The following is a 23,911-nucleotide window of genomic DNA, read 5'->3' on the forward strand; positions in this document are numbered from 1 at the left end:
ATATAGTAGTTTTTCATATATTGGGCTCTATTCAGATATCAACAAAGAGTAGTGGCTCAACTCATTTATTTTGACTTTTTTCTTTTTTTTCTTTTGAGTTTATTGTTTTTAATCGTCGCGCGTTACAAAACTACAAAAACTATTATTTGTCGTGATTCATTTCTCATAATACAAAACTTGCCTCGTGCCTCAAGGTATTCAATGGTAATGCTTTCTTTTGACTGCCATCCCATTTTAACAGCTCTTCAAACATATTAATGGCAGACCCATCTCTAGAAACTGACGTAGAGTTTGCTGGCGATGAAAATATCGAAACACATTCGGGTGATGGGCATATGGCTCCGTGTAATGTAGCATCCTTATTTAAGGAATCAAAACGCCCGCGTTCTAGTCTCTCATTTATCGAACTCGAATGCGACAAAGCTGGTGCTGACAAACCTCCCGCCTTTTGTAGTATATTTTTTATTTGGTCTCTTTGCAATGCTGACAAATTTGAAAATGATCTTTTGAGAGGCAGCAGAATCGTGATTGTTGGCTTGGCCAAGTTGGTTTTCAAAAAAGAATGTTGAAGCAACTGACTTGGAGTAAATCTCTTTTGTGGATCAACCCGTAAGCATGCCAATATAAAATCTTTGGCTTCTGAGGAAATATCAACCCAATACTCACTAGGCTCAAATAAGTATTTGCAATTGCGAATAGCATCTTTTGTTTCATCATCATCATCACAGTCAAATGGCATGTATCCACATAGCATAAAATAAACACACACACCTATTGCCCAAACATCTACAGGGAAGTCGTATCCAATTTTGCGGTCTAACATTTCTGGGGCCATATAACTTAAAGTCCCTGAAATTTCATGAAATTTTTCCTGTGGTTGTAAAATTTTGGCAAGACCAAAATCCCCTAATAAGATACTGTCCTGGTGTTTACTTTGGAAAAATACATTTTCTGCTTTGATGTCGTGATGAAGTATTTGATGCTTGTGAAGGAAATCGACAGATTCCACCAATTGTTTTGTTATCGTGCGAGTAGTTTGCTCATTTAATTTCCCTTCGTCAGCAATCTTGTTCCACAAATCTCCGCCGCGAGCAAGATCTGTAACTAAATAGAAACTTTCCTCAGTTTCAAAATAATCTATGAGCGACAAAAGGTGGCTATGGGATAAGGAAATTCGATTCAAGACTTTAAATTCATTTTTAAGCATATTTTCAAACCCATACATCAACCTTTTGTTGTACTTCTTTGCCGCATAGTGTCTTCCAGTCGATGTGTTTTTGCATTCAAATACTACAGAATATGATCCATCTCCCAAGGGTTTTTTGGATAAGATATAGGAAGTGTTGTTGGCAGTTGTAGTAGTGTCTCCAGTGTCTTCGTCCCAAGGTGTGAACTTACTTGTCTTGGTCATCGTGTGCTTGTTGATGAGAACAAGAGAGAAAGTTAAAATTAGGGGAAAATTTACACTTATATATGTATTTTTTTTCTTTGGTTGCTTTTTATTACAATAAACAAAAGAAAAGAAACAAAAGAAGTTTTTCCGAGAAATACATCTTGGTCATGTCGGGGTGACAAAAATTTTGTTGGAGTTGTTGCTACGGCGCTTTATTTAACTCTTCTTTGAGACAATAATGCTGTTGAAATTGATTGGTTTTTAAATAAACAATTCTGATACCATCCTGACAATATATATACATTTTATAACAGAAATTTATAGAAAGTCAACAAAAACGAAAACACAGTACCCAAATCTCCACATCATCCGATAAATATAATTTAGAGGAGAACACACCACCACCACAACAACAACAAATGCGCGGAGAATTAAGGTTCAAAAAAAAAAAAAAGGAAATTTTTTCCGAAACCTTATAATTTTTTAGACTTCTGTATTAGGAAGTAAATGAGAAACTTAAAGATATTAGTTAGATCTAAGTAAATTTTTTTTTTGTGAGAGCTCATCACATTCCAAAAGGAGAGATGAGAAAAAAAAAATACTTCAATAAATCAAGTAACGGTTTAAGAAATATCTTTTGACAACCATTACTTTATTCTTTTACTACATCGGTCATGAGTACAGGTTTAAACTTGTCCTCATTGAAGGATAAAATATTTAATAAATTAAGTTTACAGAAAGACAATCAGAACAAAACAAAACAGAAACCAAAGAAAACAGACTCAAATGACAAAGAGATAAAAAACGATAAAAAGAAACAAACTATACCAGCAAAAACGAATGTCCAAAAATCGAAAGATATTGATGAAATATTACGTCGTGAAGCATTAGCATTAGGTGCAACTGACGAGGACTTGAAACTAGTGGAAGGAATTGAAAGTGACGATGATAAAAGCGAACAGGAATTTGACGATGACTCGCAATTGGACAAAACTTTTAGTGCTGATTTGAGTAAGTTCATGAAAGGAATAGGTTTAGGGGAAGGGGAAGCTATGGTAGTAAGTGAAGATGAGGAAGAAGAGGTTCCCGAGTTAGTTGAAGAGGAGGAGGAGGAGGAGGAAGAAGAAGAAGAAGAAGAAGAAGAAGAAGAAGAAGAACAAGAGGTTGTGGTTGAAGAGACAAAAATTGACAATAAAAAATCTAAACAGGAGCCCGATAAGGTGACAGACCTTTCATCAGTGTCAAGTTCCAAATTGATAGTTCCTAATAGAACAGATTGGTTCAATATTGTAGAAGTGCCAACTGAAACCCCAGAGAAATTGGATAGATTTGCTAGAGAAAGATTATTAGAAAGGGCACAAAAGACCATTGAAAAAGATAATAAAACTTATTTGGAAGAATTTGCTTCAAACACTTCACAAAAAAAGTTCTTGTCTCAAATCTTGTCAGATGGTACTTTGAATGATAAAATTTCAGCATTGACATTATTGATTCAAGAAGCACCTTTACATAACTTGAAAGCGTTAGATACCTTGTTAGCATATTGTGACAAAAAGTCAAGAACTGCTGCTTTGCAATCTATTGTAGCGTTAAAGGATTTGCTCATCAACAGCTTATTACCTGATCGCAAGCTATTTGCCTTCGACAAGCAGCCGTTAAGAAAAGATGATAGTGACATTCAGTTAGCCATTTACTATTTCGAAGATCACTTGAAAAAAGTATATTTCAAATTAATCCAGATATTGGAAAAATTGTCTCACGATCCTATAGTTCATGTGAGAATGACAGTTGTTAACCATATTTTTGATTTATTAGGTGCTAAGCCAGAACAAGAAGTTAACTTGTTAAAATTGGGTGTCAATAAATTAGGTGATATTGACAATAAAGTTTCTGCCAAGGCTTCGTACTTGATTTTACAATTAGAACAAGCACACCCAGCTATGAAACAAATCATTACTGATGCTGTTATTGATGTTATTTTCCAAAGCAATAATGACGATCACGCCAAGTACTATGGTATCACAACCTTAAATCAAACCATTTTGACCAGGAAAGAACACGAGTTAGCTAATTCTTTAGTAAAGACCTATTTTGCCTTGTTTGAAAAGGTTTTGGTTGAAAGCGATGGATACAATAAAGACACCAAAGAAGATAAATCTATTGGCGACTCCAAAAAGGGTAGAAAGAATAACCGTAAAAACTTTAAGAAAGGTAAAAAGGGAGGTAAATCAGTCAAAGTTGAAGAGAAGACTGAACAAGAGCTTGTTGAGGAAAAGAATGCTAAATTTTTTTCCGCATTACTTACTGGGTTAAACCGTGCATTCCCTTTTTCCAAATTGCCTAATGAAATCTTTCAGAACCATTTGAACACTTTGTTTAAAATCACACACAGTAGCAACTTCAACACTTCTATTCAAGCTTTGGTCTTGATTAATCATATAGTGACCGAACAGAAATTGAATTCCGATAGATACTACAGGACATTGTACGAATCATTGTTGGATCCTCGATTGGCTAATTCATCCAAACAAGGAATTTATTTGAATTTATTATTTAAATCGTTGAAAAACGACGTTGGTAATATACCTAGAGTATTGGCATTTGTGAAGAGAATGCTACAAATATGTTCTCATTGGTTGAATGTTGGCGCTATTGCAGGTATGTTATATTTGATGATGCAGCTATCGAACACAATCCCTGAAGTTTCTGATTTATTAGTAGAGTTTGCTTCCAGACCCGAAGAACCAACCGAGAAGGATGCACCAGAAGCCGAGAAGTCCAAAGATGAAAACAAAGACATTGAATATGACCCAAGAAAACGTGATCCTAAATTTGCCAATGCCAATAGATCTTCTTTATGGGAAATCCACCAATTCTTGAATCATTATCACCCAACAATTGCCATCTATGCATCCTCGTTCTTGGACGGAACAGAGCAAGTTAAACCAGATTTGGGTTTATATACTCTATCCCATTTCTTAGATCGTTTTGTATATAAAAACGCTAAGCAAAAACCTCAAACAAAAGGTTCATCGATTATGCAACCTTTGGGTGGTGCTCATACAGGATCCTTGTTGGTCCGATCTACTAATCTTGTTGATACCACAGTTCCTGTAAATACTGAAAACTGGCTTAGTAAGAAGATTGAGGATATCAAACCAGATGAAAAGTTTTTCCACCAATACTTTAGTACCAAAGTTAACAAATTAAAGACCAAGAAAGATGATAAGAGAACAAAAGAAGCAAGAGAAGGTGATAATGAGGACGAGGACGATAATGACATGGATGATGATGAAGTTTGGAAGGCTTTGGTTAAATCTCGTCCAGAGGTGGAGGACGCTTCCGAAGACGATTTTTCAGATTTCGATGAAAACGATTTTGCTGACATGGATAGTGAAGAAGATGGTGATGAAAATGAAAAGGAAGTAAACAAAGAAGAAGAAGAAGAAGATATTGAAGGTGAATTTAGTGATGCTGAACTTGAAGCAGAACTTGAAGATGGAGATGATGACGACGAGTTAGATCAAGATGACTTTGATGATGAGGAGAAGGCTATGTTTGCAATTAACGATGAAGATGAATTTGAGGATGACGAAATAGAGTTGAAGATGTTGGGAGATGATGACGATGAAGAAGAAGAAGAGTCTGAAGAGGAAGAACAACAACAAAAGAGAAAACGTAGTAGAGAAAGCGATTCACACTCAAAGAAAAAGTCAAAGAAACAAAGGGTCAAAGATTTACCAATATTTGCTTCTGCAGAAGATTATGCAGAATACTTGGACTCTGACAACGAATAAATACATATTGTATGATCTAGGTTTTGACACATTGAAACTTTTCAAAGCACTGTCAGTTCTGGGGAGTATAAATAGCAAAATTTAACCAATCTAATAATAAATAAATAAATAAATACACAACGACACAACTAAATTAAATTATAACGTTCATTTCTTCTTGATGTAATCATTGTAAACCCCTTTGAATACTTTGGCCATAGAATGTCTTCCCGTATAAAATGGAATAACACCAATTACAATCAATGTCACATATAGCCAAATTAATCCGACTGTGACATAACCTTTGAAGTAAGTAGGAGTGAAGATCCAATCTCTGTAAACAGACATTGGCCATATAAGCCAAGTTATTAATAAAATAAAAATTGCAGCACCAGTAGCAATTTTGATCCAAAAGTCCAATTCTTTTTCTGTTAATTTAGTAGGATGTTCTTGTTGTTCCAAAGACGAGTTTCGATCAGAGTCGACGTTGACTTCAACTTGATCATTTTTTTCAGTTTTTTCTCTTTCAGTTTCAGATGATAAATCTTCTTGAGTCGAATCGTCACTCTTGACTAACAAATCCGCTTTCTTCAATTGATCCCAATCAAATTTTTCTGGTTTTATAAGTGAAATAATAATACTCAACACACCTGGCAACAACAATGCAGTCAAAGAACTGTACAAAGCAGGTAATTGACCACCAGTTGATGCAATAGTGACTTCTCCGTAGAAATGGTAAGCGGTAGATAACCACACAGCCAACCCAGCAGCAAAACCTGCTAGTGGGGAAATAAACGCAGCCCAAAACGTTTGTCTATTCCAAGTCACTGTTAATATAATTGGAATTACACCTGGACAGATAAGAATTGGATAAAAGTAAGTATACCAGGTCATATTAATTCCGACATAATGTAACATGATACTGAATCCAGCAATACCAAATCCAAATACAATACAAGTAATATGAGACACCTTAATCATGGATTTATTTTGAGCATCTGGCTTAAAGTATCTTTTGTAGATGTCAAATGTTACAATTGATGAGACAGAAACCATTTGGGCAGAAACTGTCGATGTGACAGCCAAATAAAAAATCAAAAGTAAGGCACCAACACCCCCATTCCCGATAGTTGCTTTTAACACGTAGGGCAACACAAATCCAGAGTCCACTTCATACTGGTTCATTTTACGAGGGTATGTAGGAAACGAAGGGTCAGTTTCCAAAAAGTGCAGAGATCCACCAATGATTGCACTCAATGGCCAAACATTTGAGCATATAAGAAAAGCAGTGATGAGGTAAGATGGAACGGTGCTTCGGGGACGTGCAGAAAATGTCTTTTGCCAAAAGGATGAGTCCATAATGGACAACCCAAAGTTACCTGCAGTTAAAATCAAACCAAAAATTGCAGCACCTTGGGACTTACCCGTGAGAATTGAACCATCGTAATTTCCTTCAATGTGTTTGGTCGCACTTACTTTAAGCAACTTTTCATACAAACCATTTAATCCACCAACTTGTTCAGAAGTCAAGACTGAAGTGTTCAAATAGCACAAGATGATCAATAAAATGGAACTGTGCACAAAATCAGTAAGAAATGTTGCCTTTAGTCCACCAACAACAGTATATAACAAAACTCCAAAGGGAATCAACATAGTAGAGGCAACAATATGAAGATTACCAGCAATAATCGAAATACCAGATGCACATGCCAAAATCATTGCCAGGCAAGAACAAATGTTACAAATCAAAGATAATGTCAAGTAAAGTAAATGTGCTGACTTACCGTATCTCAATTCAATTGCCTCTAATGAAGTATGTGCTGTTGGGATCTTCTTTTTGGCATGGATCCCAATAACACTCATAACCGCAATTTGTATTCCTAAACCAGCTCCATAGTAATACCCAGCTTGTATCCCATAATTGTAGGTCATCAGTGAAACAAGCAAAAATTCCGTACTCCAACTCCAACTCGAATAAACAGCAGAAGCTGAAAGGAAAGTACCCACTGATCTATTTGCCACTGCAAATGTTTCTGTACTGTTTGCATTTTCATGAAGATATTTTTGCAACAAAAAAGTGGTTAAAATCATACCACCGGCGAATAAGGCACCAACCCCCACTAAAACGCCATACCCTGCTGCTTGGTCTAATAAATGCACTGCACTGTCTGACATTTGAAATCTCTTTTGTACTGTTAATTAAACTTCCCTTTGCAAAAACACTGTCAGTGGCAGGAATATACAGTATGAATAGAAACTATTACACAATTTATTTGTAGGCAGAACCATGTTGGTGTATTTATATATCTTTTCAAAGTTATCTTCAATCTAGATAATTGTTCTACCCTTACAACAAACTTATTAATTCACATTTCCCTCTCGGCTCACAATAATGCTACCCGAAACCGGTGTCACAACAAAGTGTTGTAGATAAAGAGGTAAACAATAAGAAGCTAATCTTTTCAGACTGTGGCACCTGCTTCGTTTTTTTTTTTTTTTTCACTCAATGGGATTTGTGTGGCTTGTTCAAACTAAAATTTTTGTTGCACCCAAACCGCAATATATTATACTCTCTTACCCCAATCAACAACGTTGATGGTAATTGTCCTGTTTCTATTATTTTCGTCATATCTAGTGTGGCATCTTTTAAACAACTAATTGATTAATTTTAAATATAGTCAATTACCGTATATGCAAGGTGACCTTATGAGACTATTACCATTGGCCCAGCAATATAAAGCAATTCAGTTGTAGAGTTCTCGAAACCTGGGCAATGTATAGTACCTGCTTATCATTGCACATGGATGAGTTTTATCAATTCTTTCATTGGTGGATGATTTGAATCGCATGGACTGTTAGACGGGTTAAATACATTTCTCCTGATATAATTTTTTTTTTTTTTGCATTGCCACCAAGATTTCTTCTGCATTGATGTAAGGTGTCACAACAATTCACTAAGGTATAGACGTAATTTTGTACATGCTGTGACATCGCCAAATCTCTCTTTTTCCAGAAGGTAAACAAGAGAAAGAGTTTTCAATATAGCATCAAAAACAACTTCAGATTTTTCTTTTGGAGTACTTGGTACGATAGATGTGTAGGGAATGGTATTCACAGCTTTGTTGTTCAATCAACCAATTATACCATACCAAATTACCTAGAGCACTTATAATAACGTACAAATAATCCATATATTATGTCCATAAAGATAAATTATTAAACTAAATGAAGTAAGAAAAGAAAAGAAATAATAACCGAAACCATATACCATAAAGAAGTAAAATTAATATCACACATACTATGACTTAATCTAGCAATAGATTACTTACATTCTGTTTATATGTCACAGTGCCTGTACACTTACCGGCTTCAATATGGTTTTCCAACCATTCAGAGTTGCTATCAAAGAATTGGAAACAACCAGCACATCGTCCACTAAAACTGCTTCTCTGGTTTGCCTTTACACCAGCAGGATAAATAAAATGAAGTGCCCTCAAATGAACCTTAAAAGTATCCCTTCGACTGAATCCACCTGTTGGATGGCATTTACTGCCATAAACACCATGATTATCGAAAAATGGACATTCGAATGCTTTGTTTGTAGAATGCTTTTTTAAATGTCTCGTGAGGTATCCCTTAACTTTGAAAGAGGCATCACAAGATGGACAGTCAAATCTATTCTCGATTGTCCCGTTTTTTGTCGTCGTGACTTTTTTAACATCAATATTGTTTGTTTTAGTAGTAGTGGTAATAACTATAGGTTCATCTTGATTTGGAAACACTGGTTGTTTTTTCTTGGTATATCTTCTCTTGGTATATTTTCTCTTGGTGGTTGGAGATACAGACAAATCACTGCTTGAAGCTACAGAAGAACTGCATGATGGTATAAGTTGTGCTGTGGATGATGATGATGAAGAAGTTGGTATTGGTGGTGAAATTGATTCGTGTTTTCTTTTTCTTGATGGGTGAGCTCTTGGTGGATGTGGTGGTGGTACAAACTCGTCATCTAATGGTTCGATAGATGAAACTGTCGAAACAGACCGTGAGAAGTAAGACTCGACATCATCTGAAGAAACTTCATGTTGCGGTAAAACAAGTGGTGTAGCAAAGTCTTCAAAATATGGTGTTTCAATATTTAATTGTTGGTGATGTAATGGTGGTGGCTGTCTGCCAATCATATCAAATATATCGATTTGTTCGGAGATTTTGTTGCTCTTGAAAAACTCATCTGCTGGAGATGAACTATGTGCTTGTGGTGAGTCGAAAAAGTCAATTAATTGAATTAAGTTGTGGTGACCATAAGCATCTTTGGAGGAGTGGTTAAAAAGCTCAATTTGATCAGATTCACCAAATCCCAAATCCAAATCATCTGCGGCACAATTCACGGGGAATATTCTTTGTTGCTTAACATTATTGATATCCTTAATCTTTTGGATTGGTGGGAATAATTCCTGGTATCTTTGTGTTCCATAAATCAATCTGTGTAAAAACCTGACAACATGGAATTTGAAGCTATCAAGACTCGTCGTGGTAAAAGGTTCGTATCTTTTCCCTTTATTTGGTGATATGGTGTACAAACTTTTGTTTGATGTGTGGTTGATTAAACCTATGGAAAGTATCAACATAGTTATGGGATTGGTACTTGAAAACAGATGCCACTAAATATTATGAGGAAGGGTAATCCTAAAAGAACCCAAAAACTGAAAAGCTTATGAATGATGCAAATGAACAACAAAAAAAAAAATTGGAGCCAAAAGAACTGTGTTTAATCGACAATACTAAGAACCTGTCTGTGTATTTTATAGGTAATAACGATTAAACAACTTAAAGCCTCACTGAAATTGAAGATTGAATGAGTTTTCCTTTTTAATGAATATAGAGTAAAAGAAAAAGAATAACAAACCTATTGTAAATAAAAAATTAGTAATAAAAAAAAAAAAAATTATTGAAGGGGAAATACCACTAAGTAAATACTAAAAAAAAAAAATAATGGATTCTATCTCTCTCTCTTGGTTGAAATCTCTTTTCTAAAGAATTGAAAGGGGATAAAAGGGTAATGAAGATTAAAACCGACTGAAGACTTATTTTTGTAGAATAAGTATATATCAGGAAGACAACAGCGCTTAATTGGCTTTCCATTTTCCCTTATCTCTCTTCACACTTAATTTAATAAATCCATTGTTTTTCCCATCGGCGTTATTTTGTTTGATAAATCTCATTTCACATATACACACCTTCTCGCAAATTTTGTGCCGTATGAAATTCGTCTATATACCGGATTTTTGTCTTTTGTGTTGGTTTACTACGGTTTTTGCGTTGAAAGTTTTCAAATTTCATTAGTAAGTGGAGTTAATCATTGGTTTAGATGAATTAACTTTAGAATGCCACCACAATTATTAATGATTCATCTCTACTTTTTTTTTTGGCTTTTTAAAAACTTTCTTTTTTTTGGTTCATTTTCCACGTCTCCTAGTTAGGTGAAAATGCAAATCCCAACTTCTACGGGATCATACTTCAAAAGTTTAGCTATCTTGACAGATTGTCTGACAGATAATTTCTTGTCAATAATTAGACCCCAACCCCTCCTTTGGTCGGTCGGGGGGGGGGGAGGGGGGGTAATCTCGGTATCACTAATTTGAAAGTGGTGTTGATTTCTCTAAGTGGTACTAAAAAAAGAAAATAGTATTGATGTTTGGATGTTAATTTGCATCATTTGAGACTTTAGCACGCCATACTTAATCTTTGTGAGAAGGAAGGAAGGGAAACAATCAAAGGTCTTTGTTATTGTTTGATTTACTATCTCTACGAAACTTTGTAGTTAATTTCTACTGGGTTACCAAACAATAGGATAAGATATCGTTAGAAAAGGAGGGTAAGAGGAAGGTAGATTAATTGGTTGAATCCTGCAATGCAATACCAATGCTGTCTTGAAGCATCAGTTTAGTCATCATCACAAATATATTGACATTTTCCGAAATTGCTCTCTTTTTCCGCTCCTGTAAAAGAGGAGTAATGATGCGTGAGATCAATCGTCATCACATCGGTAGGTAGGACTAGTAATCTTGGGGCGGGACTACGTCAGCATCTGATAAGTGAACAACGTAAGCCTCTTTTAACTGAGTTGAAATGTTTCATAAAAACTTCCTCCTTCACTTGTCATATTCCTTATTGCATCTACAAATGCTGATTATCATGTTAGGTGTTTACTCACAATTTGTTCAGTAATTGTTTATCTTGCATATTTCTTTCTTTGTTTTAGTTTCAGGAAAATGTTGATATCAATGAACTCATTATTAGAATCTTTGTTTGAGATTTTATTAACTGTAAACCTTCACTATTTTCAATTGTTGATTGACAATATCTCCAACTTTATAATAGTTTTTTTTAAAACTTTTTGGGACAAGCACAAAACCATTTATTTCATTTTACGGTATAAGATTCGGGTTTTTTTTTTTAGATTTTTCATTGTTGTTTTGTTGAATCAAAATTACCGAATATGAAAACGCCGTACGAAATCTGTGGTGTCAATTTTTTTCCCCATAAACAAAACTCATTGCACACAACCAAATAAACAATTAATATTGAAGCAACTGATGTTAAAGTCACGAGCACATGCCAATTAACAATCACATCATCCACAACGACACTAAAGAGATACTAATAAAAAAATAAAGCTGTACTTTGAACCTGTCAATTTGCAATTTGAAGGTTCTCATCAACAATTCCTTTCTTCCCCCCCTCTCTTAGGAACTTTTCGGAAAGAAAAATATCAATAACCTTGATAATTGAAGTTCCAAATTACTTATAAAATGCTACCAACATTAACTAGAGATCTTTTTTTTTTTTTTTTGTTGATTATGCACTTATTTGCCAAGACTGTGAATACTATTCTTGATTGCAAAGTTTGAAGAGGGTCTCAGTATGTTTATTGTTTATATGTGGCACAAGCAAAAGTTTACTCACCGTTTGGTGATTTCATTGGAATAAAGTACGAGGGAATTGTCAAGTTCAACATTAAACTATTGTTTAGCACAGAGTCAATGTATTCAAGAATTCAATTTTTGTGACACATTGTTTGTTCAAGGAATCAAGATAATCGGCGCTCCGGAATAAGGCCCGTTTTTCGTCTTTGACAAGAAAGTAAATACATCTCTGACAAATGTGTCACCTTATGGTGTTCAGCCCTCTAATTACTAGAAGCACAATTACCAAGAGAGGATAATTACTAATGATATTTCGAGTTGTCGGTCCGGCCTAATATATTCAAAGCCCTATCAAATATTAAAGTACCAGATGTCAAAAAAGAAATGAGTGTCAAAATAAGGTTATTCATCTTAACCGTGGAAGGTTTTGTTTAGATAAATTAAGGTTGGTAATTGTGATGGACGGCTCTAGTTCTTTTGAGCAAATATTGTTTAATCGTAACATACAACTTTTGGTTGTTGTACGAACCATTGTCGAAAGAGATAGTTCATGTCAGTACAGTTTATGCTTTACCAAACTCCGTCACATTCGTAAACCTTCCATTCTCTCCTACCCTCTGGTGGCTTTAATCCTTAGATGGTATTCCATATATTTTTTAATTTAAGCTGAAGCGGAAATTGGCTGAAAAGCCCCCCAAAAAAATAATAAACAGTTTAAAGTTTCAAATAATTTCAATAATTCGTAATTTGTACTGAACATTAGGGAAGTTCGTGTTTGTAAGGTATAAACGTGTTTGGAAAAAAAAAGTATCCTGCTGGAAGCTCTTTCTTTTGATATAAGTGTCAGTTTTCTCTGCATTGTATATTGACACTACTTAAAAGATACAGTTGTGATTTCACTTTTGCAACATTGCCATAGAATACTTCATGGCAATATGATTAGGTAATTAGACATCATTTTTGTGCTACAAACACGTCTTTATGTTCGTGCAATCCTCAATATATTAGAGAACGTGTACAACGTACCAAAATGTGCTGGTTCATTTCTTACTAAGGAAGACGAGAATTTTCCTGTTCACGATTTTCCACCAAGCCTTCCCAAAAACTCGACAACAAAAAAAAAAAAAAAATTTTTCCCATTCCGCCTTCATTTCATTCTTCTTCCTGTCAACCTTAAAAAATAAGAAACCAAAACTAATCAATCAATCAAATTAAATTAAAAATGTCTGCCTCATTAGATAAATCATTAGATGATATCATTTCTTCAAATAAGAAAACTTTTAAATCCAAAAGACCAGGTGCTAAATTTGGCGCTAAAGGTGGCAACCGAGTTGGTAAGAAAATTGGTGGTACTAATAACAAAAAGCCAATAGCCAAATTTAACAGACCCGCTGCTGCTGCTGCTGCTGCTGTTGCTGCTGTTCCTACTATTGATTTGAGTTATGCTACTAAGGTCAATGTTTCTGGTTTACCCAAGGACTTGAAACACGATAACATTAAGGTATGTTTTTCAAACTGAAAATCTGGAATTTTCAGTTAATTTGGGAGATGGGAAAAATTTTGTTTTAATGGGTATAAAGAAATATGAGAACAACATTTGGAAATTTCATGGGACTGGTCATGGTTCCCATAGTTATGTTTAAACTTTTACTTTGAATGGCGATCTACTTGTATCATACATCTTTGTTTATTTCATTTTGACATGATTCTAATTAGAAGTCAACATTTTATTGTTGCAGTTGATTGTTGTTCATGTTTGGGATGTTGATCATTAGCTGGTATAATGATTGGTGTTTGCTTTTTCCTTTGGGAGATGCACAAACGTGTACTTTGTGTTCAACCTTTGATGATAACAACTACCTCGTTTTTTTGATACTTGTATGTTGCTTAATTTCATTTGTTCAAGCTATACTGATTTCAAAATACTGTTGAATCATCAATATGACGGTTTCCACTACTTGTGTTTTTTTTTTTTTCATTTTGTATTTCACCTTAACATGCAATTTGTTTGGAACTCAGGCGGTCATTCCAATTAAGTTTGTGAGTGACTATGATTTCTTTTTTCTTTCTTATTTTTAATTTATTGGAGGCAGACAATAATTTTTTATTCTATATTTCTGAGTTTTTCCGTTCAAATGTTTTGGTAATGAGAATATCCAGGCTAAATGACTAGCAAGACTACAAGAGTCTTATTCTCGAAATACAAAATTCACAGTAGCCGATTCCAAGCAACACCTTTCATCCTTGAACATAACAACCCCCAGCCAGTCAGTCCCAAAAGTTTATCCATAATTATTTTTTTGAAATTTGTTGTTTCATCATATTTTTTTTTTTTTGCCATGCAAATTTTTCCTTGTATTATTATTATTATTATTATTAACTTTGTTACGATTTAACGAATCTTATAGAGACTAACCAAATTTTTTTTTTTTTTTAAAATAGGAATTTTTTCAATCACAAATTGGTGGTGTGCAAACTGTGGCCTTGACTTATAATGAAAAAGGTCAATTTAAAGGTTTTGCTACTATTATTTTCAAATCAAGTAAATTTGCAACTGCTGCTGTTGATAAATACAATGGTGCTTCTATTGATGGAGGTGCTGCCAAGTTAAGATTAGAATTGATTATTGATACTAGTAAGAAACCATTGGCTGCCAGAATTGCTCCAAATGCAAAGGCTATTACTGCTGCCAAAACTGCTGGTGGTAAGAAGATTGCTGCTGCTAAGAATGCTCTTAACAAGAAGAAGGCTGGTCCTGGCAACAAAAACAACAATAATAAACAAAAGAAGCCAAAACAGAAAAAGAAGACTATTGAAGAATTAGACCAAGAAATGGCAGATTATTTTGAAAATTAGACCAAACAAATACCAAGATGAGGATTTGTTGTTATTTTGTCTATGTATCTGTGCGTGTTTCCCCCCCCCCCCATTTACTATGTTTGACCATGTATTATTTTTGTTTGTTTATTTTGTTGAAAAGTGTTAGTAAATATTAGGTTCCGTAGTATTGAATGTAACTATTATTAAAGTTGTTAAAGTTGTTTCTTTTTATTTTTTGTTTTTTTTTTGTGTTTCTATCGAACCAGCCGCTCTGTGGAGGCGGGTGATGGTGTAATAACCATGCAAATGTCAAAGTCAGATTCATAATACCGTTAACTTTTCAGGGTTTCAAGCTTTTCGCTTTGGACATTGGCAATTACAAAAGATGTATAATATTCAGATCTTCCCTAACTTGAGATCATTCGATATGAAAACAATACAAAGACAAAAGAAACAAATGGAAAAATATACTACTATGAGAATGGAGAAATTTAAAGATATATTCAGTCGTGTGCTGTTGGTTAATGATGAAACATAATTGTCAAAAACAGTATTTTAAAAAAAGAAAACGATTATAACAATTGAGATGAATAATCATTAGTTATTATTGTTTACTCATAAGGCAATAATAATGAGTTTGGCCAATAGAAGAACGTATTGTTGATCATATATAAGTTGTTTTTACTCCGTACTATATAATATAAGTTATTCTTACTGTGAAATACGTGTGATTTTGTATGACACGAAGAATGAAAGAGAATTTTTTTTTTTTTTTTTTTTCATGGGTTTGAATTTTTTTTTGGTTAAACAATACATGCCGACCCATACAAATTTTAAGTTGTCTCTGTTTTTTAACAAAGAAAAAAAATTTGAATATTTAAAAATAAAAAATTCTTTATTGTACAATTAAAAACGTATAAATATATACATATGCAATTAATCTATAAACGTCTTTTTTTTTTTTTTTTTATATACATCAAGACGTGATTTATCTTCCAATTTCCAACTTTGAATGGTAACTTTGACTTTGATCTAACAAAGTTTTATCCTTTTTTTTTATTTCACATATAGTTATAACAACATCAACACCAAAGATATGCCAAACATTGAATATATTGTAACTGCAGAATTTCATATTGACAAGGGACCATCAATTGTTCATCAGTTTCCTAATCAATTACCAGGTATGGATAATCTATATTTTTTACCTGAATTGATGTTACCTGATCAAATACATAAACGTAATGAAGATTATACCTTGTTTCTATTGCATCGAAACACCACTAATGGGGAATTTCAATATCTTTTCAACAAGAGTACATGTGAAGATAATCCATATTATTTATATACAATTGTTGATAATCGTAAAAATGATGAATTTAAACGTGGAGCCAGTATTAAATCATTATCAATAATCACGAAATTATCTTATTTCAAAAATTTCAAGCCATTATTATTGATATGTTTGGATTTATATTTTAAAAATAATGATGTTAAATATTTACAAGAATTATATCGAGTAATTAATGAAAAAAAATTTGAAATATCTCCAGGTTATTCGGTATCAATAATTAAAAAATTGTTGATTACTTCAATATTAGATTTACCTATTAATGATAAGATTTATTATGATGAATCATTTAGAAATAAATTATTAGGAATTGGTAAAGATGATTTTATTAATGAAGATTTATTTATTAGAAAAGATTTAAGTTTTAATTCTGTGATTAAATTTAATAAAATGAATATACCGATAAAAATCCCCATGTTAACATTACCTGATACTATTGGAGATTATTTAAATCCTACAGATTTGAATTTTAAACCTAGTTTAATTAATATTTTACAAGCTAAATTAATTTCAACTAATTTGAATAATGAATTGACGATATATGGATTACAAACTCCACCAATTATCATTTTGATTAATGCAATATTGACAGGGAAAAAAATCATTTTTTTAAGTTATGAACATTCATCAGGGTATATAATTGATCATATATTATTAACATTGAAAATAATTACTGGAGGAGGGATTTTAAGTGGGATTTTAACTAATTATAATGTTTTCCCTATGATTGATGTATCGAAAATAGATTTATTAGAAGAATGTGAATCATTTATTGCTGGTACAATAAATCCATTTTTCAAACAAAATGATCGATTATGGGATTTAATGTATGATTTAGATAATAATGAATTTATTTTAAGTTCACAATTACCTAATGATGATATTGAATTTAAAAATTCCATTATATCAGAAGATGCCAAATTTTTATCTAATTTACAATTATCATTATTCAATTATAATGATGATTTAACCACCATACAATTAATTTTTAGACGACATATTAATGAAATAATTCGAATTTTATTAAGTTCAAAAAATTTTAATAGTAATTTGGCCCCAACAAGTCAAGATTTAATTTTATTATTAGATGGTATTGGTTATTATTGGGCTAGTGATACAAATAAATTATTAGAAATTTCTTGTTATCAATTAATTTCCAAAAAATTCCATTTTTTATTATATAATGGGAAATTAATTTATAATTTATTATTACCTAATTTATCTAATGAATTAAATTTAATGATTGATTTACATTATCATTTACAAAGTTTAAATAATCCTTTATCCAATTCTAGAATTAATGAAAGAGAAATTTGGTTTAATATATTGAAATTTTTAATTTCTGGTAAATCATTAGAAATTTTTTTATTAATAACATATTTAATCCCACCAAATTCTTCATCAAGTTTACAATCATCTTCTGTTCATGGAGGTAATTTGACTATATTTGATAAAAATAAAGGTATTGAATTATTATTATTGAATTTATTTAATCAAGATGATCAAGTCAAATCAAATGTTATAATGATTTTACAAGAATTACAGGATAATTTTTTGTGTAGTTGGTGTCTTGATAAATTTTTGAAATCAAATTTAATTTATGAACTTGCATTTTCAGATTTGATCAATGAATGAATAAAATGTTTTGCTTTTGTTGGTTTGATTAAATTAAATGTTATCCAAAAGGATTTGTATTTATTTTTGTTAAACTATTTACAATGTATCTTATATATATGTATAGAAACACATAATTCAGACCCCCTACCCCCTGCCAAATATATATATATATATATATATAAAAGAGATTTAAACAATCATTTCTTCCCGTCTCTTCTTTGTTTTCTCCTTACTTCAATACATTATAGGCGAAATTTATCTCTATATTTTATTTATCAAGTTTATCATTTCGACTAGGAGTATAATATTTACTTTCTTCAATTTCATCAGAGAACCATCTCATTTTAATCATATTCCACATTGATAATCTATCACCAGGACGTCTAGTACTAAATGAATCACCAGAACCAACATATTTTGATTTACGATCAGGTGAAGTATAATCTAAATTTGGATTAGTTAAAGGGAACCCTGGTCTTGATGAAATATATCCAAATTCTTCATCTTGATGTCTTGATGATAATGTACTTGAATCAGATTCTAATTCATGACGATGTTTTTTTTGATAAGCAATATGTTTTTTACCAATAATAAATAATCCAATAGCTATTGATCCAAATATACCTAATTTTCTTAAAAGTGTATTACGAGATTCTGTTGATTTTGCTATATTCAACATTGGTTCTAAAATAAATTTGTGAATAGTTGTCCCCAAAAATGTCACACTTTCAAACTTTTTGGTGTAATGTAGAGGTATTCTTTTTTTTTTTTTTTTTTTTTTTTTTGTATATTAATGTAATGTAACGGAATATAGCGGAGTCTGAAAATGATATGATAATAATATATATATCATATCATCATCAGGCTATAATTTTTTTTTTTTTTTTTTTTTTTTTTCACCAAGCTCGTTTGGAAAAAAATAAAAGTTGTCTTGGTCGTGCAAAACACACTTCTAACGGTAGAATATATTACTTAACTAGAACATGATTTGTACAGTTATTGAAGATGCCTCATTTCATAACTTTTCAGAAATTATAACTTGGATCTTCCTTTATTGGTTTGATTCAAGAAGATAGAGGAATGTGTATCTAGGTGTCGTTATTTGAATTGTTTACGTGTCTTATTATTTTTTTGATTGTTTTTAGTAAGAAATAATATACAAAATACTGCTAAAAAAAGATGTTAACACAATATAATAAGATTTTAGAAGCGAATACAACCATATCAATGCTACCTAAAAAAGTACTTTGTAAGTACCAGAATCAGTAAATAACTTTGCGATATTGTTTATTTTATTAGTCAATTAATATTATATTTCCAAGATAAAGTTGAGTCTCTCTCTTTTTTTTTTTACGTGTCAGTGGGGTTGTACGGATGCAGAAATATTCTGGTAGATATACCTTATTACCCCATAATAATAATTTTGTTATTCTTAGAGTTTAGTAAATTATAATTGGTAATTTGTGGTTGGTTGGTTGGTTGTTTGGTTGGTTAGTTAACTAATTGGTAGCAGAAAAGTCCCCGACGCGACACGCATGTGAGAAAAAGAAAAAGCAATCCCCAACCGAGGATCAACGGACACAAGAGAGACAAAGAAATTGGGTTGATTGTTAGTTTTAACATAGTACTGGATAAATAATATTACAAAAAAAGTGGGTATTTATTGTAAGAATCCTACTATCTCTCTCTATATGGGTTAGTATATATTGAATATCTTGAGGAAAAAAAAACATGAGTTGTTGAAATCAATGTAGACAAGAAACCATAAAAGGAACAAATCTAAATTATTAAGTCATTATATCAGACTGTAAGGTTTGAATATACTGTTCTTGTAATTTGATTTACTATATCGATATATAAATATATACAATTGTACGGCCCTATTAAAATTTTTTTTTGATCTACTTCTCTCGTTTTATTTGTTGTTGTTAATTATTATTAATTTTTTTTTTTTCTGGGGAAATATTTTGAAACTGCTTTATTTTTCCTACATTTCTTCAAAATTTTTTTCTTTTTTTTGTTTTTCTTTTTCTTTTCCAATTCAAATATATCTTTTTCCTTTTTTTTTTTGATTTTAAACGTCAAATCATTTGGTGTTAGATTTATTGATAACAACTTTTTGGAAAGAATCAAATCAAGATTAACAAAAACAGGGTAGGGTCATAGAATACAACTCATCTTTTATCAAAATTCAAACAATTCAACGAACACTTTTTTTTTTATCCCCCCTTTGTTTTTCCCCTAATTCCATTTTCGCATTCCCATACCATACCACATTACATTGACATTTACATTAACAACACAACACAACACAATATAATATAATATAATGTCCAATCAAGAAATTGCTCATGCTGTACTGGGTGCAGTTGGTGGTGCTTTAGCCCTTGGTATAACTTATCCTTTAATTACTTTATCAACAATTGCCCAAACTGCTGCCAAAAAGAAGGAAGCAGAAGAAGCATCAGAAATTACCGAAAATACTCAAAAATCTCAACCAACAGTTAGTTTAACAACTTTAGAAAAAATTGTTTATGCCATTCAAAATAATGCTGCTTATATTGCTGCCAAAGAAATTCTTAAAGAGAAAGGTCCATTAGGATTATATTCTGGTTTGGAAAGTGCATTATATGGAATCACTTTAACTAATTTTATTTATTATTATTTCTATGAATTAACTTCTAACGTATTTTTAAAATCTAATGGGAAAAAACGTAATGGATTAAGTACTTTCCAATCAATAATAACTGGTGCTATTGCTGGTGCATTCACTTGTGTTGGATCTAATCCATTTTGGGTTGCCAATACCAGAATGATGACCGAAAAGAAAAAGGGAAAATCTGTTGCTGCTAATGCTAATTCTGGTGGTGGTGGTGGTGACGCCCAAAGCAAAGAAGAAGATAATGATAATAATTCTTCTAATTCGACTTTTAAGGCATTGGTTAATATTGTTGAACAAGATGGTGTTGGTGCGTTATTTGCTGGAGTATTACCAGCTTTAGTATTGGTGATCAACCCAATTATTCAATACACTATTTTCGAACAAATTAAAAATATAATCATTGCTAAAAATGGACCCAAATCATTTACTGCCATTAAAGCTTTTTTCATTGGTGCCTTTGGGAAATTAATTGCTACTTCATTAACTTATCCTTATATAACTTTGAAATCAAGAATGCATATTAAAAGAAAGAAATTAAATGCTGATAATCAACAAGATGAAGAAAAACAATTATCAATGATTCAAGAAATTAGAAAAATTGTCAAAGAGGAAGGATTAGAAGGATTATATGCTGGTTTAGCTGTTAAATTGACTCAATCTATTGCCACAGCAGCATTTTTGTTTTATTTTAAAGAAGAATTGTTTTCCGGTAGTGTCAAATTGATTGAAATTTTACGTATGTTTAGTTTCAAGAAATCAATCAAGTCTCCAGTTGTTAAAGTTTAAAGTATTAAGCAGTATGTACCATCGTTTGGCGTCCCAAAAGAAAATATTACATAAACTAGATTTATATTTATTGTTACGTAGTAAAGAAAATAAAGTAAAAAAAGATAATATATCCTTATATTAATATCAAGCTCCATGTTTTGACGATACGTAGATTAGTTGGCGTAATCGCTCCAACGATGTAGAGTGTCTGCAAGGCCCATCCCCATGGTTACGGCGGGACCAATCTCATGAAAATGGTAATAATTACAAAGCACATCTCTAGGGTTGAAGTCTAGCTTGTTAAAAAAACAGAGTGTTTGTTTCACACTAATATCATCAAACACGCAATCACTAGTACATATGTTAATTCGATTTTATCAATAAATAGACTTCTCGATATCCTACTTTTGTGACATAAATCCAAAACAGTTTAGCAAAGTTGTTAGTAATAGCTATCCAGTTTGATTAAGAAAAGACGTTTTATTATCCAAACTATAGTTTGAATCCCCCACAAGACCTTGGAAATACTAGCCCCCACAACAGAAACTAGCCACAAAGCAAGAGACTTATAAGCAAACGATTAAACCGCGAGACTATCAACTTGAAGAATATGGTGGGTGTGTCCGTTTTTTTTCTATTTACACTAAATTGTAATGGCGTCGTCAGTAAATGAATAAAATTCCTCCCCCCACAACCAAACAAATACACCACCACTATTAGTAGGACACGGGCATTTATTTTTTGGAGATCAAATTAAAAAAGTACCTGACCATTAGTATCCCCCTCACAGTGGTGCTTTTATTATGACCCCCTTCGTTGCCGAATTTAGTTTATCAGAGGATACTAAAACATCCCATTAATTTGAAAAATAGAGGAAACTAAATTTGAAATAATACTAACCCTAACAATAGCAAACACATATATAACACCACTTTGGATGAAATTATACATTATTACAGATATTAGATTTTAGCGTTCATTTCACCACTACCACCACCACCACCACTACAAGTATCACCACAGTCACTAACAATACCAACAACAACAACAACAACAACAACAACTACCAACATAATAATTTCTACTATAAATTTTTGTTCGTTTAGTTTACATAACTTCTAGATTTATTGTTTTTTTTTTTTGTTTTTAGACCTAATAATTTGTTTTTAGTCTGCAAATGGCGCCTCCACAAAAATAAGAGAAATTCATTTTCGAGATCCTCCACCTGCGATTCGGCGAACACACGAAAAAAAAAAAGCAACACATGCTGACGTCGTTAATGCGACCCCACTATGTCAAAATTTCCATTCACCAGAATTATAATATAATATAATATACAATTAATTACTTAAACTATAGCAAGAATAATAAGGCATATCTTATGACGTGTAGATGAATAGAAATAACAGATCAATATTCTTTTTGTTTTCTTTGACTCTGATTTCCTTTGTTTTCAACTTTTTTTTTTTGTTTTTGCTCCCCTTGTACCTCATGATCATACTACTACCATTCCTACTTTCTCCTTTACTTACTTTTGTATTCACAACCCGCATTATTGTGTTAATTGTTCTCACATCCAACGAACTAAAAAAAAAAAAAAAAAGAAAAACAAAGAAAACTTGGTCGTGTGGAATTTAACAGATTTGACGATTATATTATTATTTGCGTCTTGCAGATACAGTTGCATGTAATAGAAGACTCAGATTTAAGTCGTGCCTTTTTTATTGTACTAGTTTATTTATTGTTGTTATTGTCGTTGTGACAATACGTTATATAACGGCAAATTCTAAAAATGAGATAACATAGACAATGAAATTACATTCATGGCTCATGTTGCAAAAATGAAAAATGAAAATAAATCATGTCATTCACAAAATAAAAAAAAAGCACTCACTATCGATGTTTTAACAATAGCTATCAATAGTAATGTCTTAGAAACAATAGTTACTATCTTTCCAATTGATTTACCACGGATGGTTTATCTTTTTTTTTTTTTTTTTGAGCATAGCCCGAACACCCTCCACTAGAAAAAGAAAAAAGAAAAAAAAGAAAAGAAAAGAAAAAAAAAACCCAAGAACAAATTTCATATAGCTTTGCCCACTTTTAAATTGCTGTCTTGCACAATTCAACATACGAACTTGACTGATCAGAACGCAAAAAAAGGGGAGATGGAGCAGACACAATATTGGGGGTGTTTCTTTGAAATTTGCTCAATTCCTATTTGTGACCAGTTAATACCATAGAAATCGTCTTGCAAACAAGTGACAGCGTGATTTAGACATGGCGCATCTTTGATTCCTTAAAAAAGGCTTTGTGTTGCAAAAATACAAAAAAAGGTTTGCCGTACAGATAATGGAAAACTTCAATAGAGAACCCACCTTGATTATGTAATCGAGAAATACATTAGATTGTATAAAAGACAAATCTAAACTACATTTGTTTGCTACTAATATTTATGCATAGACTAAAAGTAATTGGTTTTAAGTTTCTCAAGTTTTGGCTGAGTCCTTTGCCAACAAGAGCCAATTGCAATTTCCAGATTCAATGCTATTATACTCACTTGAACAAAAAGTACCATTGATTTCACAGCTTATTGAGGGA

At 32.2% G+C, this 23,911-nt stretch overlaps 8 protein-coding genes across 8 annotated transcripts; 4 read left to right on the forward strand and 4 right to left on the reverse strand. All coding sequences in view use genetic code 12, as the record gives it.

Moving 5' to 3' along the window:
- Positions 1 to 163: 163 nt before the first annotated feature.
- CD36_84510 (calcium/calmodulin-dependent protein kinase II, putative) lies at positions 164 to 1,411 on the reverse strand (the record flags this gene model as incomplete). The annotated part of the gene is made up of 1 exon (XM_002419319.1): positions 164 to 1,411. One exon carries the CDS (start codon positions 1,409 to 1,411, stop codon positions 164 to 166), a length of 1,248 nt encoding a protein of 415 aa, XP_002419364.1.
- A 656-nt stretch (positions 1,412 to 2,067) lies between these two features.
- Positions 2,068 to 5,190, forward strand: CD36_84520 (CAATT-binding protein homologue, putative; the record flags this gene model as incomplete). Its single annotated transcript, XM_002419320.1, has 1 exon — positions 2,068 to 5,190. The coding sequence occupies one exon, from the start codon at positions 2,068 to 2,070 to the stop codon at positions 5,188 to 5,190; it is 3,123 nt and encodes a 1,040-aa protein (XP_002419365.1).
- Positions 5,191 to 5,337: 147 nt separating this feature from the next.
- Positions 5,338 to 7,344, reverse strand: CD36_84530 (urea active transporter, putative; the record flags this gene model as incomplete). The annotated part of the gene is made up of 1 exon (XM_002419321.1): positions 5,338 to 7,344. The coding sequence occupies one exon, from the start codon at positions 7,342 to 7,344 to the stop codon at positions 5,338 to 5,340; it is 2,007 nt and encodes a 668-aa protein (XP_002419366.1).
- A 1,130-nt stretch (positions 7,345 to 8,474) lies between these two features.
- CD36_84540 (proteolytically activated transcription factor, putative) lies at positions 8,475 to 9,794 on the reverse strand (the record flags this gene model as incomplete). The annotated part of the gene is made up of 1 exon (XM_002419322.1): positions 8,475 to 9,794. The coding sequence occupies one exon, from the start codon at positions 9,792 to 9,794 to the stop codon at positions 8,475 to 8,477; it is 1,320 nt and encodes a 439-aa protein (XP_002419367.1).
- A 3,520-nt stretch (positions 9,795 to 13,314) lies between these two features.
- Positions 13,315 to 14,948, forward strand: CD36_84550 (RNA-binding RNA annealing protein, putative; the record flags this gene model as incomplete). The annotated part of the gene is made up of 2 exons (XM_002419323.1): positions 13,315 to 13,593; positions 14,535 to 14,948. The coding sequence occupies 2 exons, from the start codon at positions 13,315 to 13,317 to the stop codon at positions 14,946 to 14,948; spliced, it is 693 nt and encodes a 230-aa protein (XP_002419368.1).
- Positions 14,949 to 16,008: 1,060 nt separating this feature from the next.
- On the forward strand, positions 16,009 to 17,898 carry CD36_84560 (protein yor129c; the record flags this gene model as incomplete). The annotated part of the gene is made up of 1 exon (XM_002419324.1): positions 16,009 to 17,898. One exon carries the CDS (start codon positions 16,009 to 16,011, stop codon positions 17,896 to 17,898), a length of 1,890 nt encoding a protein of 629 aa, XP_002419369.1.
- A 250-nt stretch (positions 17,899 to 18,148) lies between these two features.
- CD36_84570 (conserved hypothetical protein) lies at positions 18,149 to 18,559 on the reverse strand (the record flags this gene model as incomplete). Its single annotated transcript, XM_002419325.1, has 1 exon — positions 18,149 to 18,559. One exon carries the CDS (start codon positions 18,557 to 18,559, stop codon positions 18,149 to 18,151), a length of 411 nt encoding a protein of 136 aa, XP_002419370.1.
- Positions 18,560 to 20,209: 1,650 nt separating this feature from the next.
- On the forward strand, positions 20,210 to 21,328 carry CD36_84580 (mitochondrial carrier protein, putative; the record flags this gene model as incomplete). Its single annotated transcript, XM_002419326.1, has 1 exon — positions 20,210 to 21,328. The coding sequence occupies one exon, from the start codon at positions 20,210 to 20,212 to the stop codon at positions 21,326 to 21,328; it is 1,119 nt and encodes a 372-aa protein (XP_002419371.1).
- Positions 21,329 to 23,911: the final 2,583 nt, after the last annotated feature.

The sequence above is a fragment of the Candida dubliniensis genome, chromosome 3 (assembly GCF_000026945.1).
Source record: "Candida dubliniensis CD36 chromosome 3, complete sequence".
Lineage (NCBI taxonomy): Eukaryota > Fungi > Ascomycota > Pichiomycetes > Serinales > Debaryomycetaceae > Candida > Candida dubliniensis.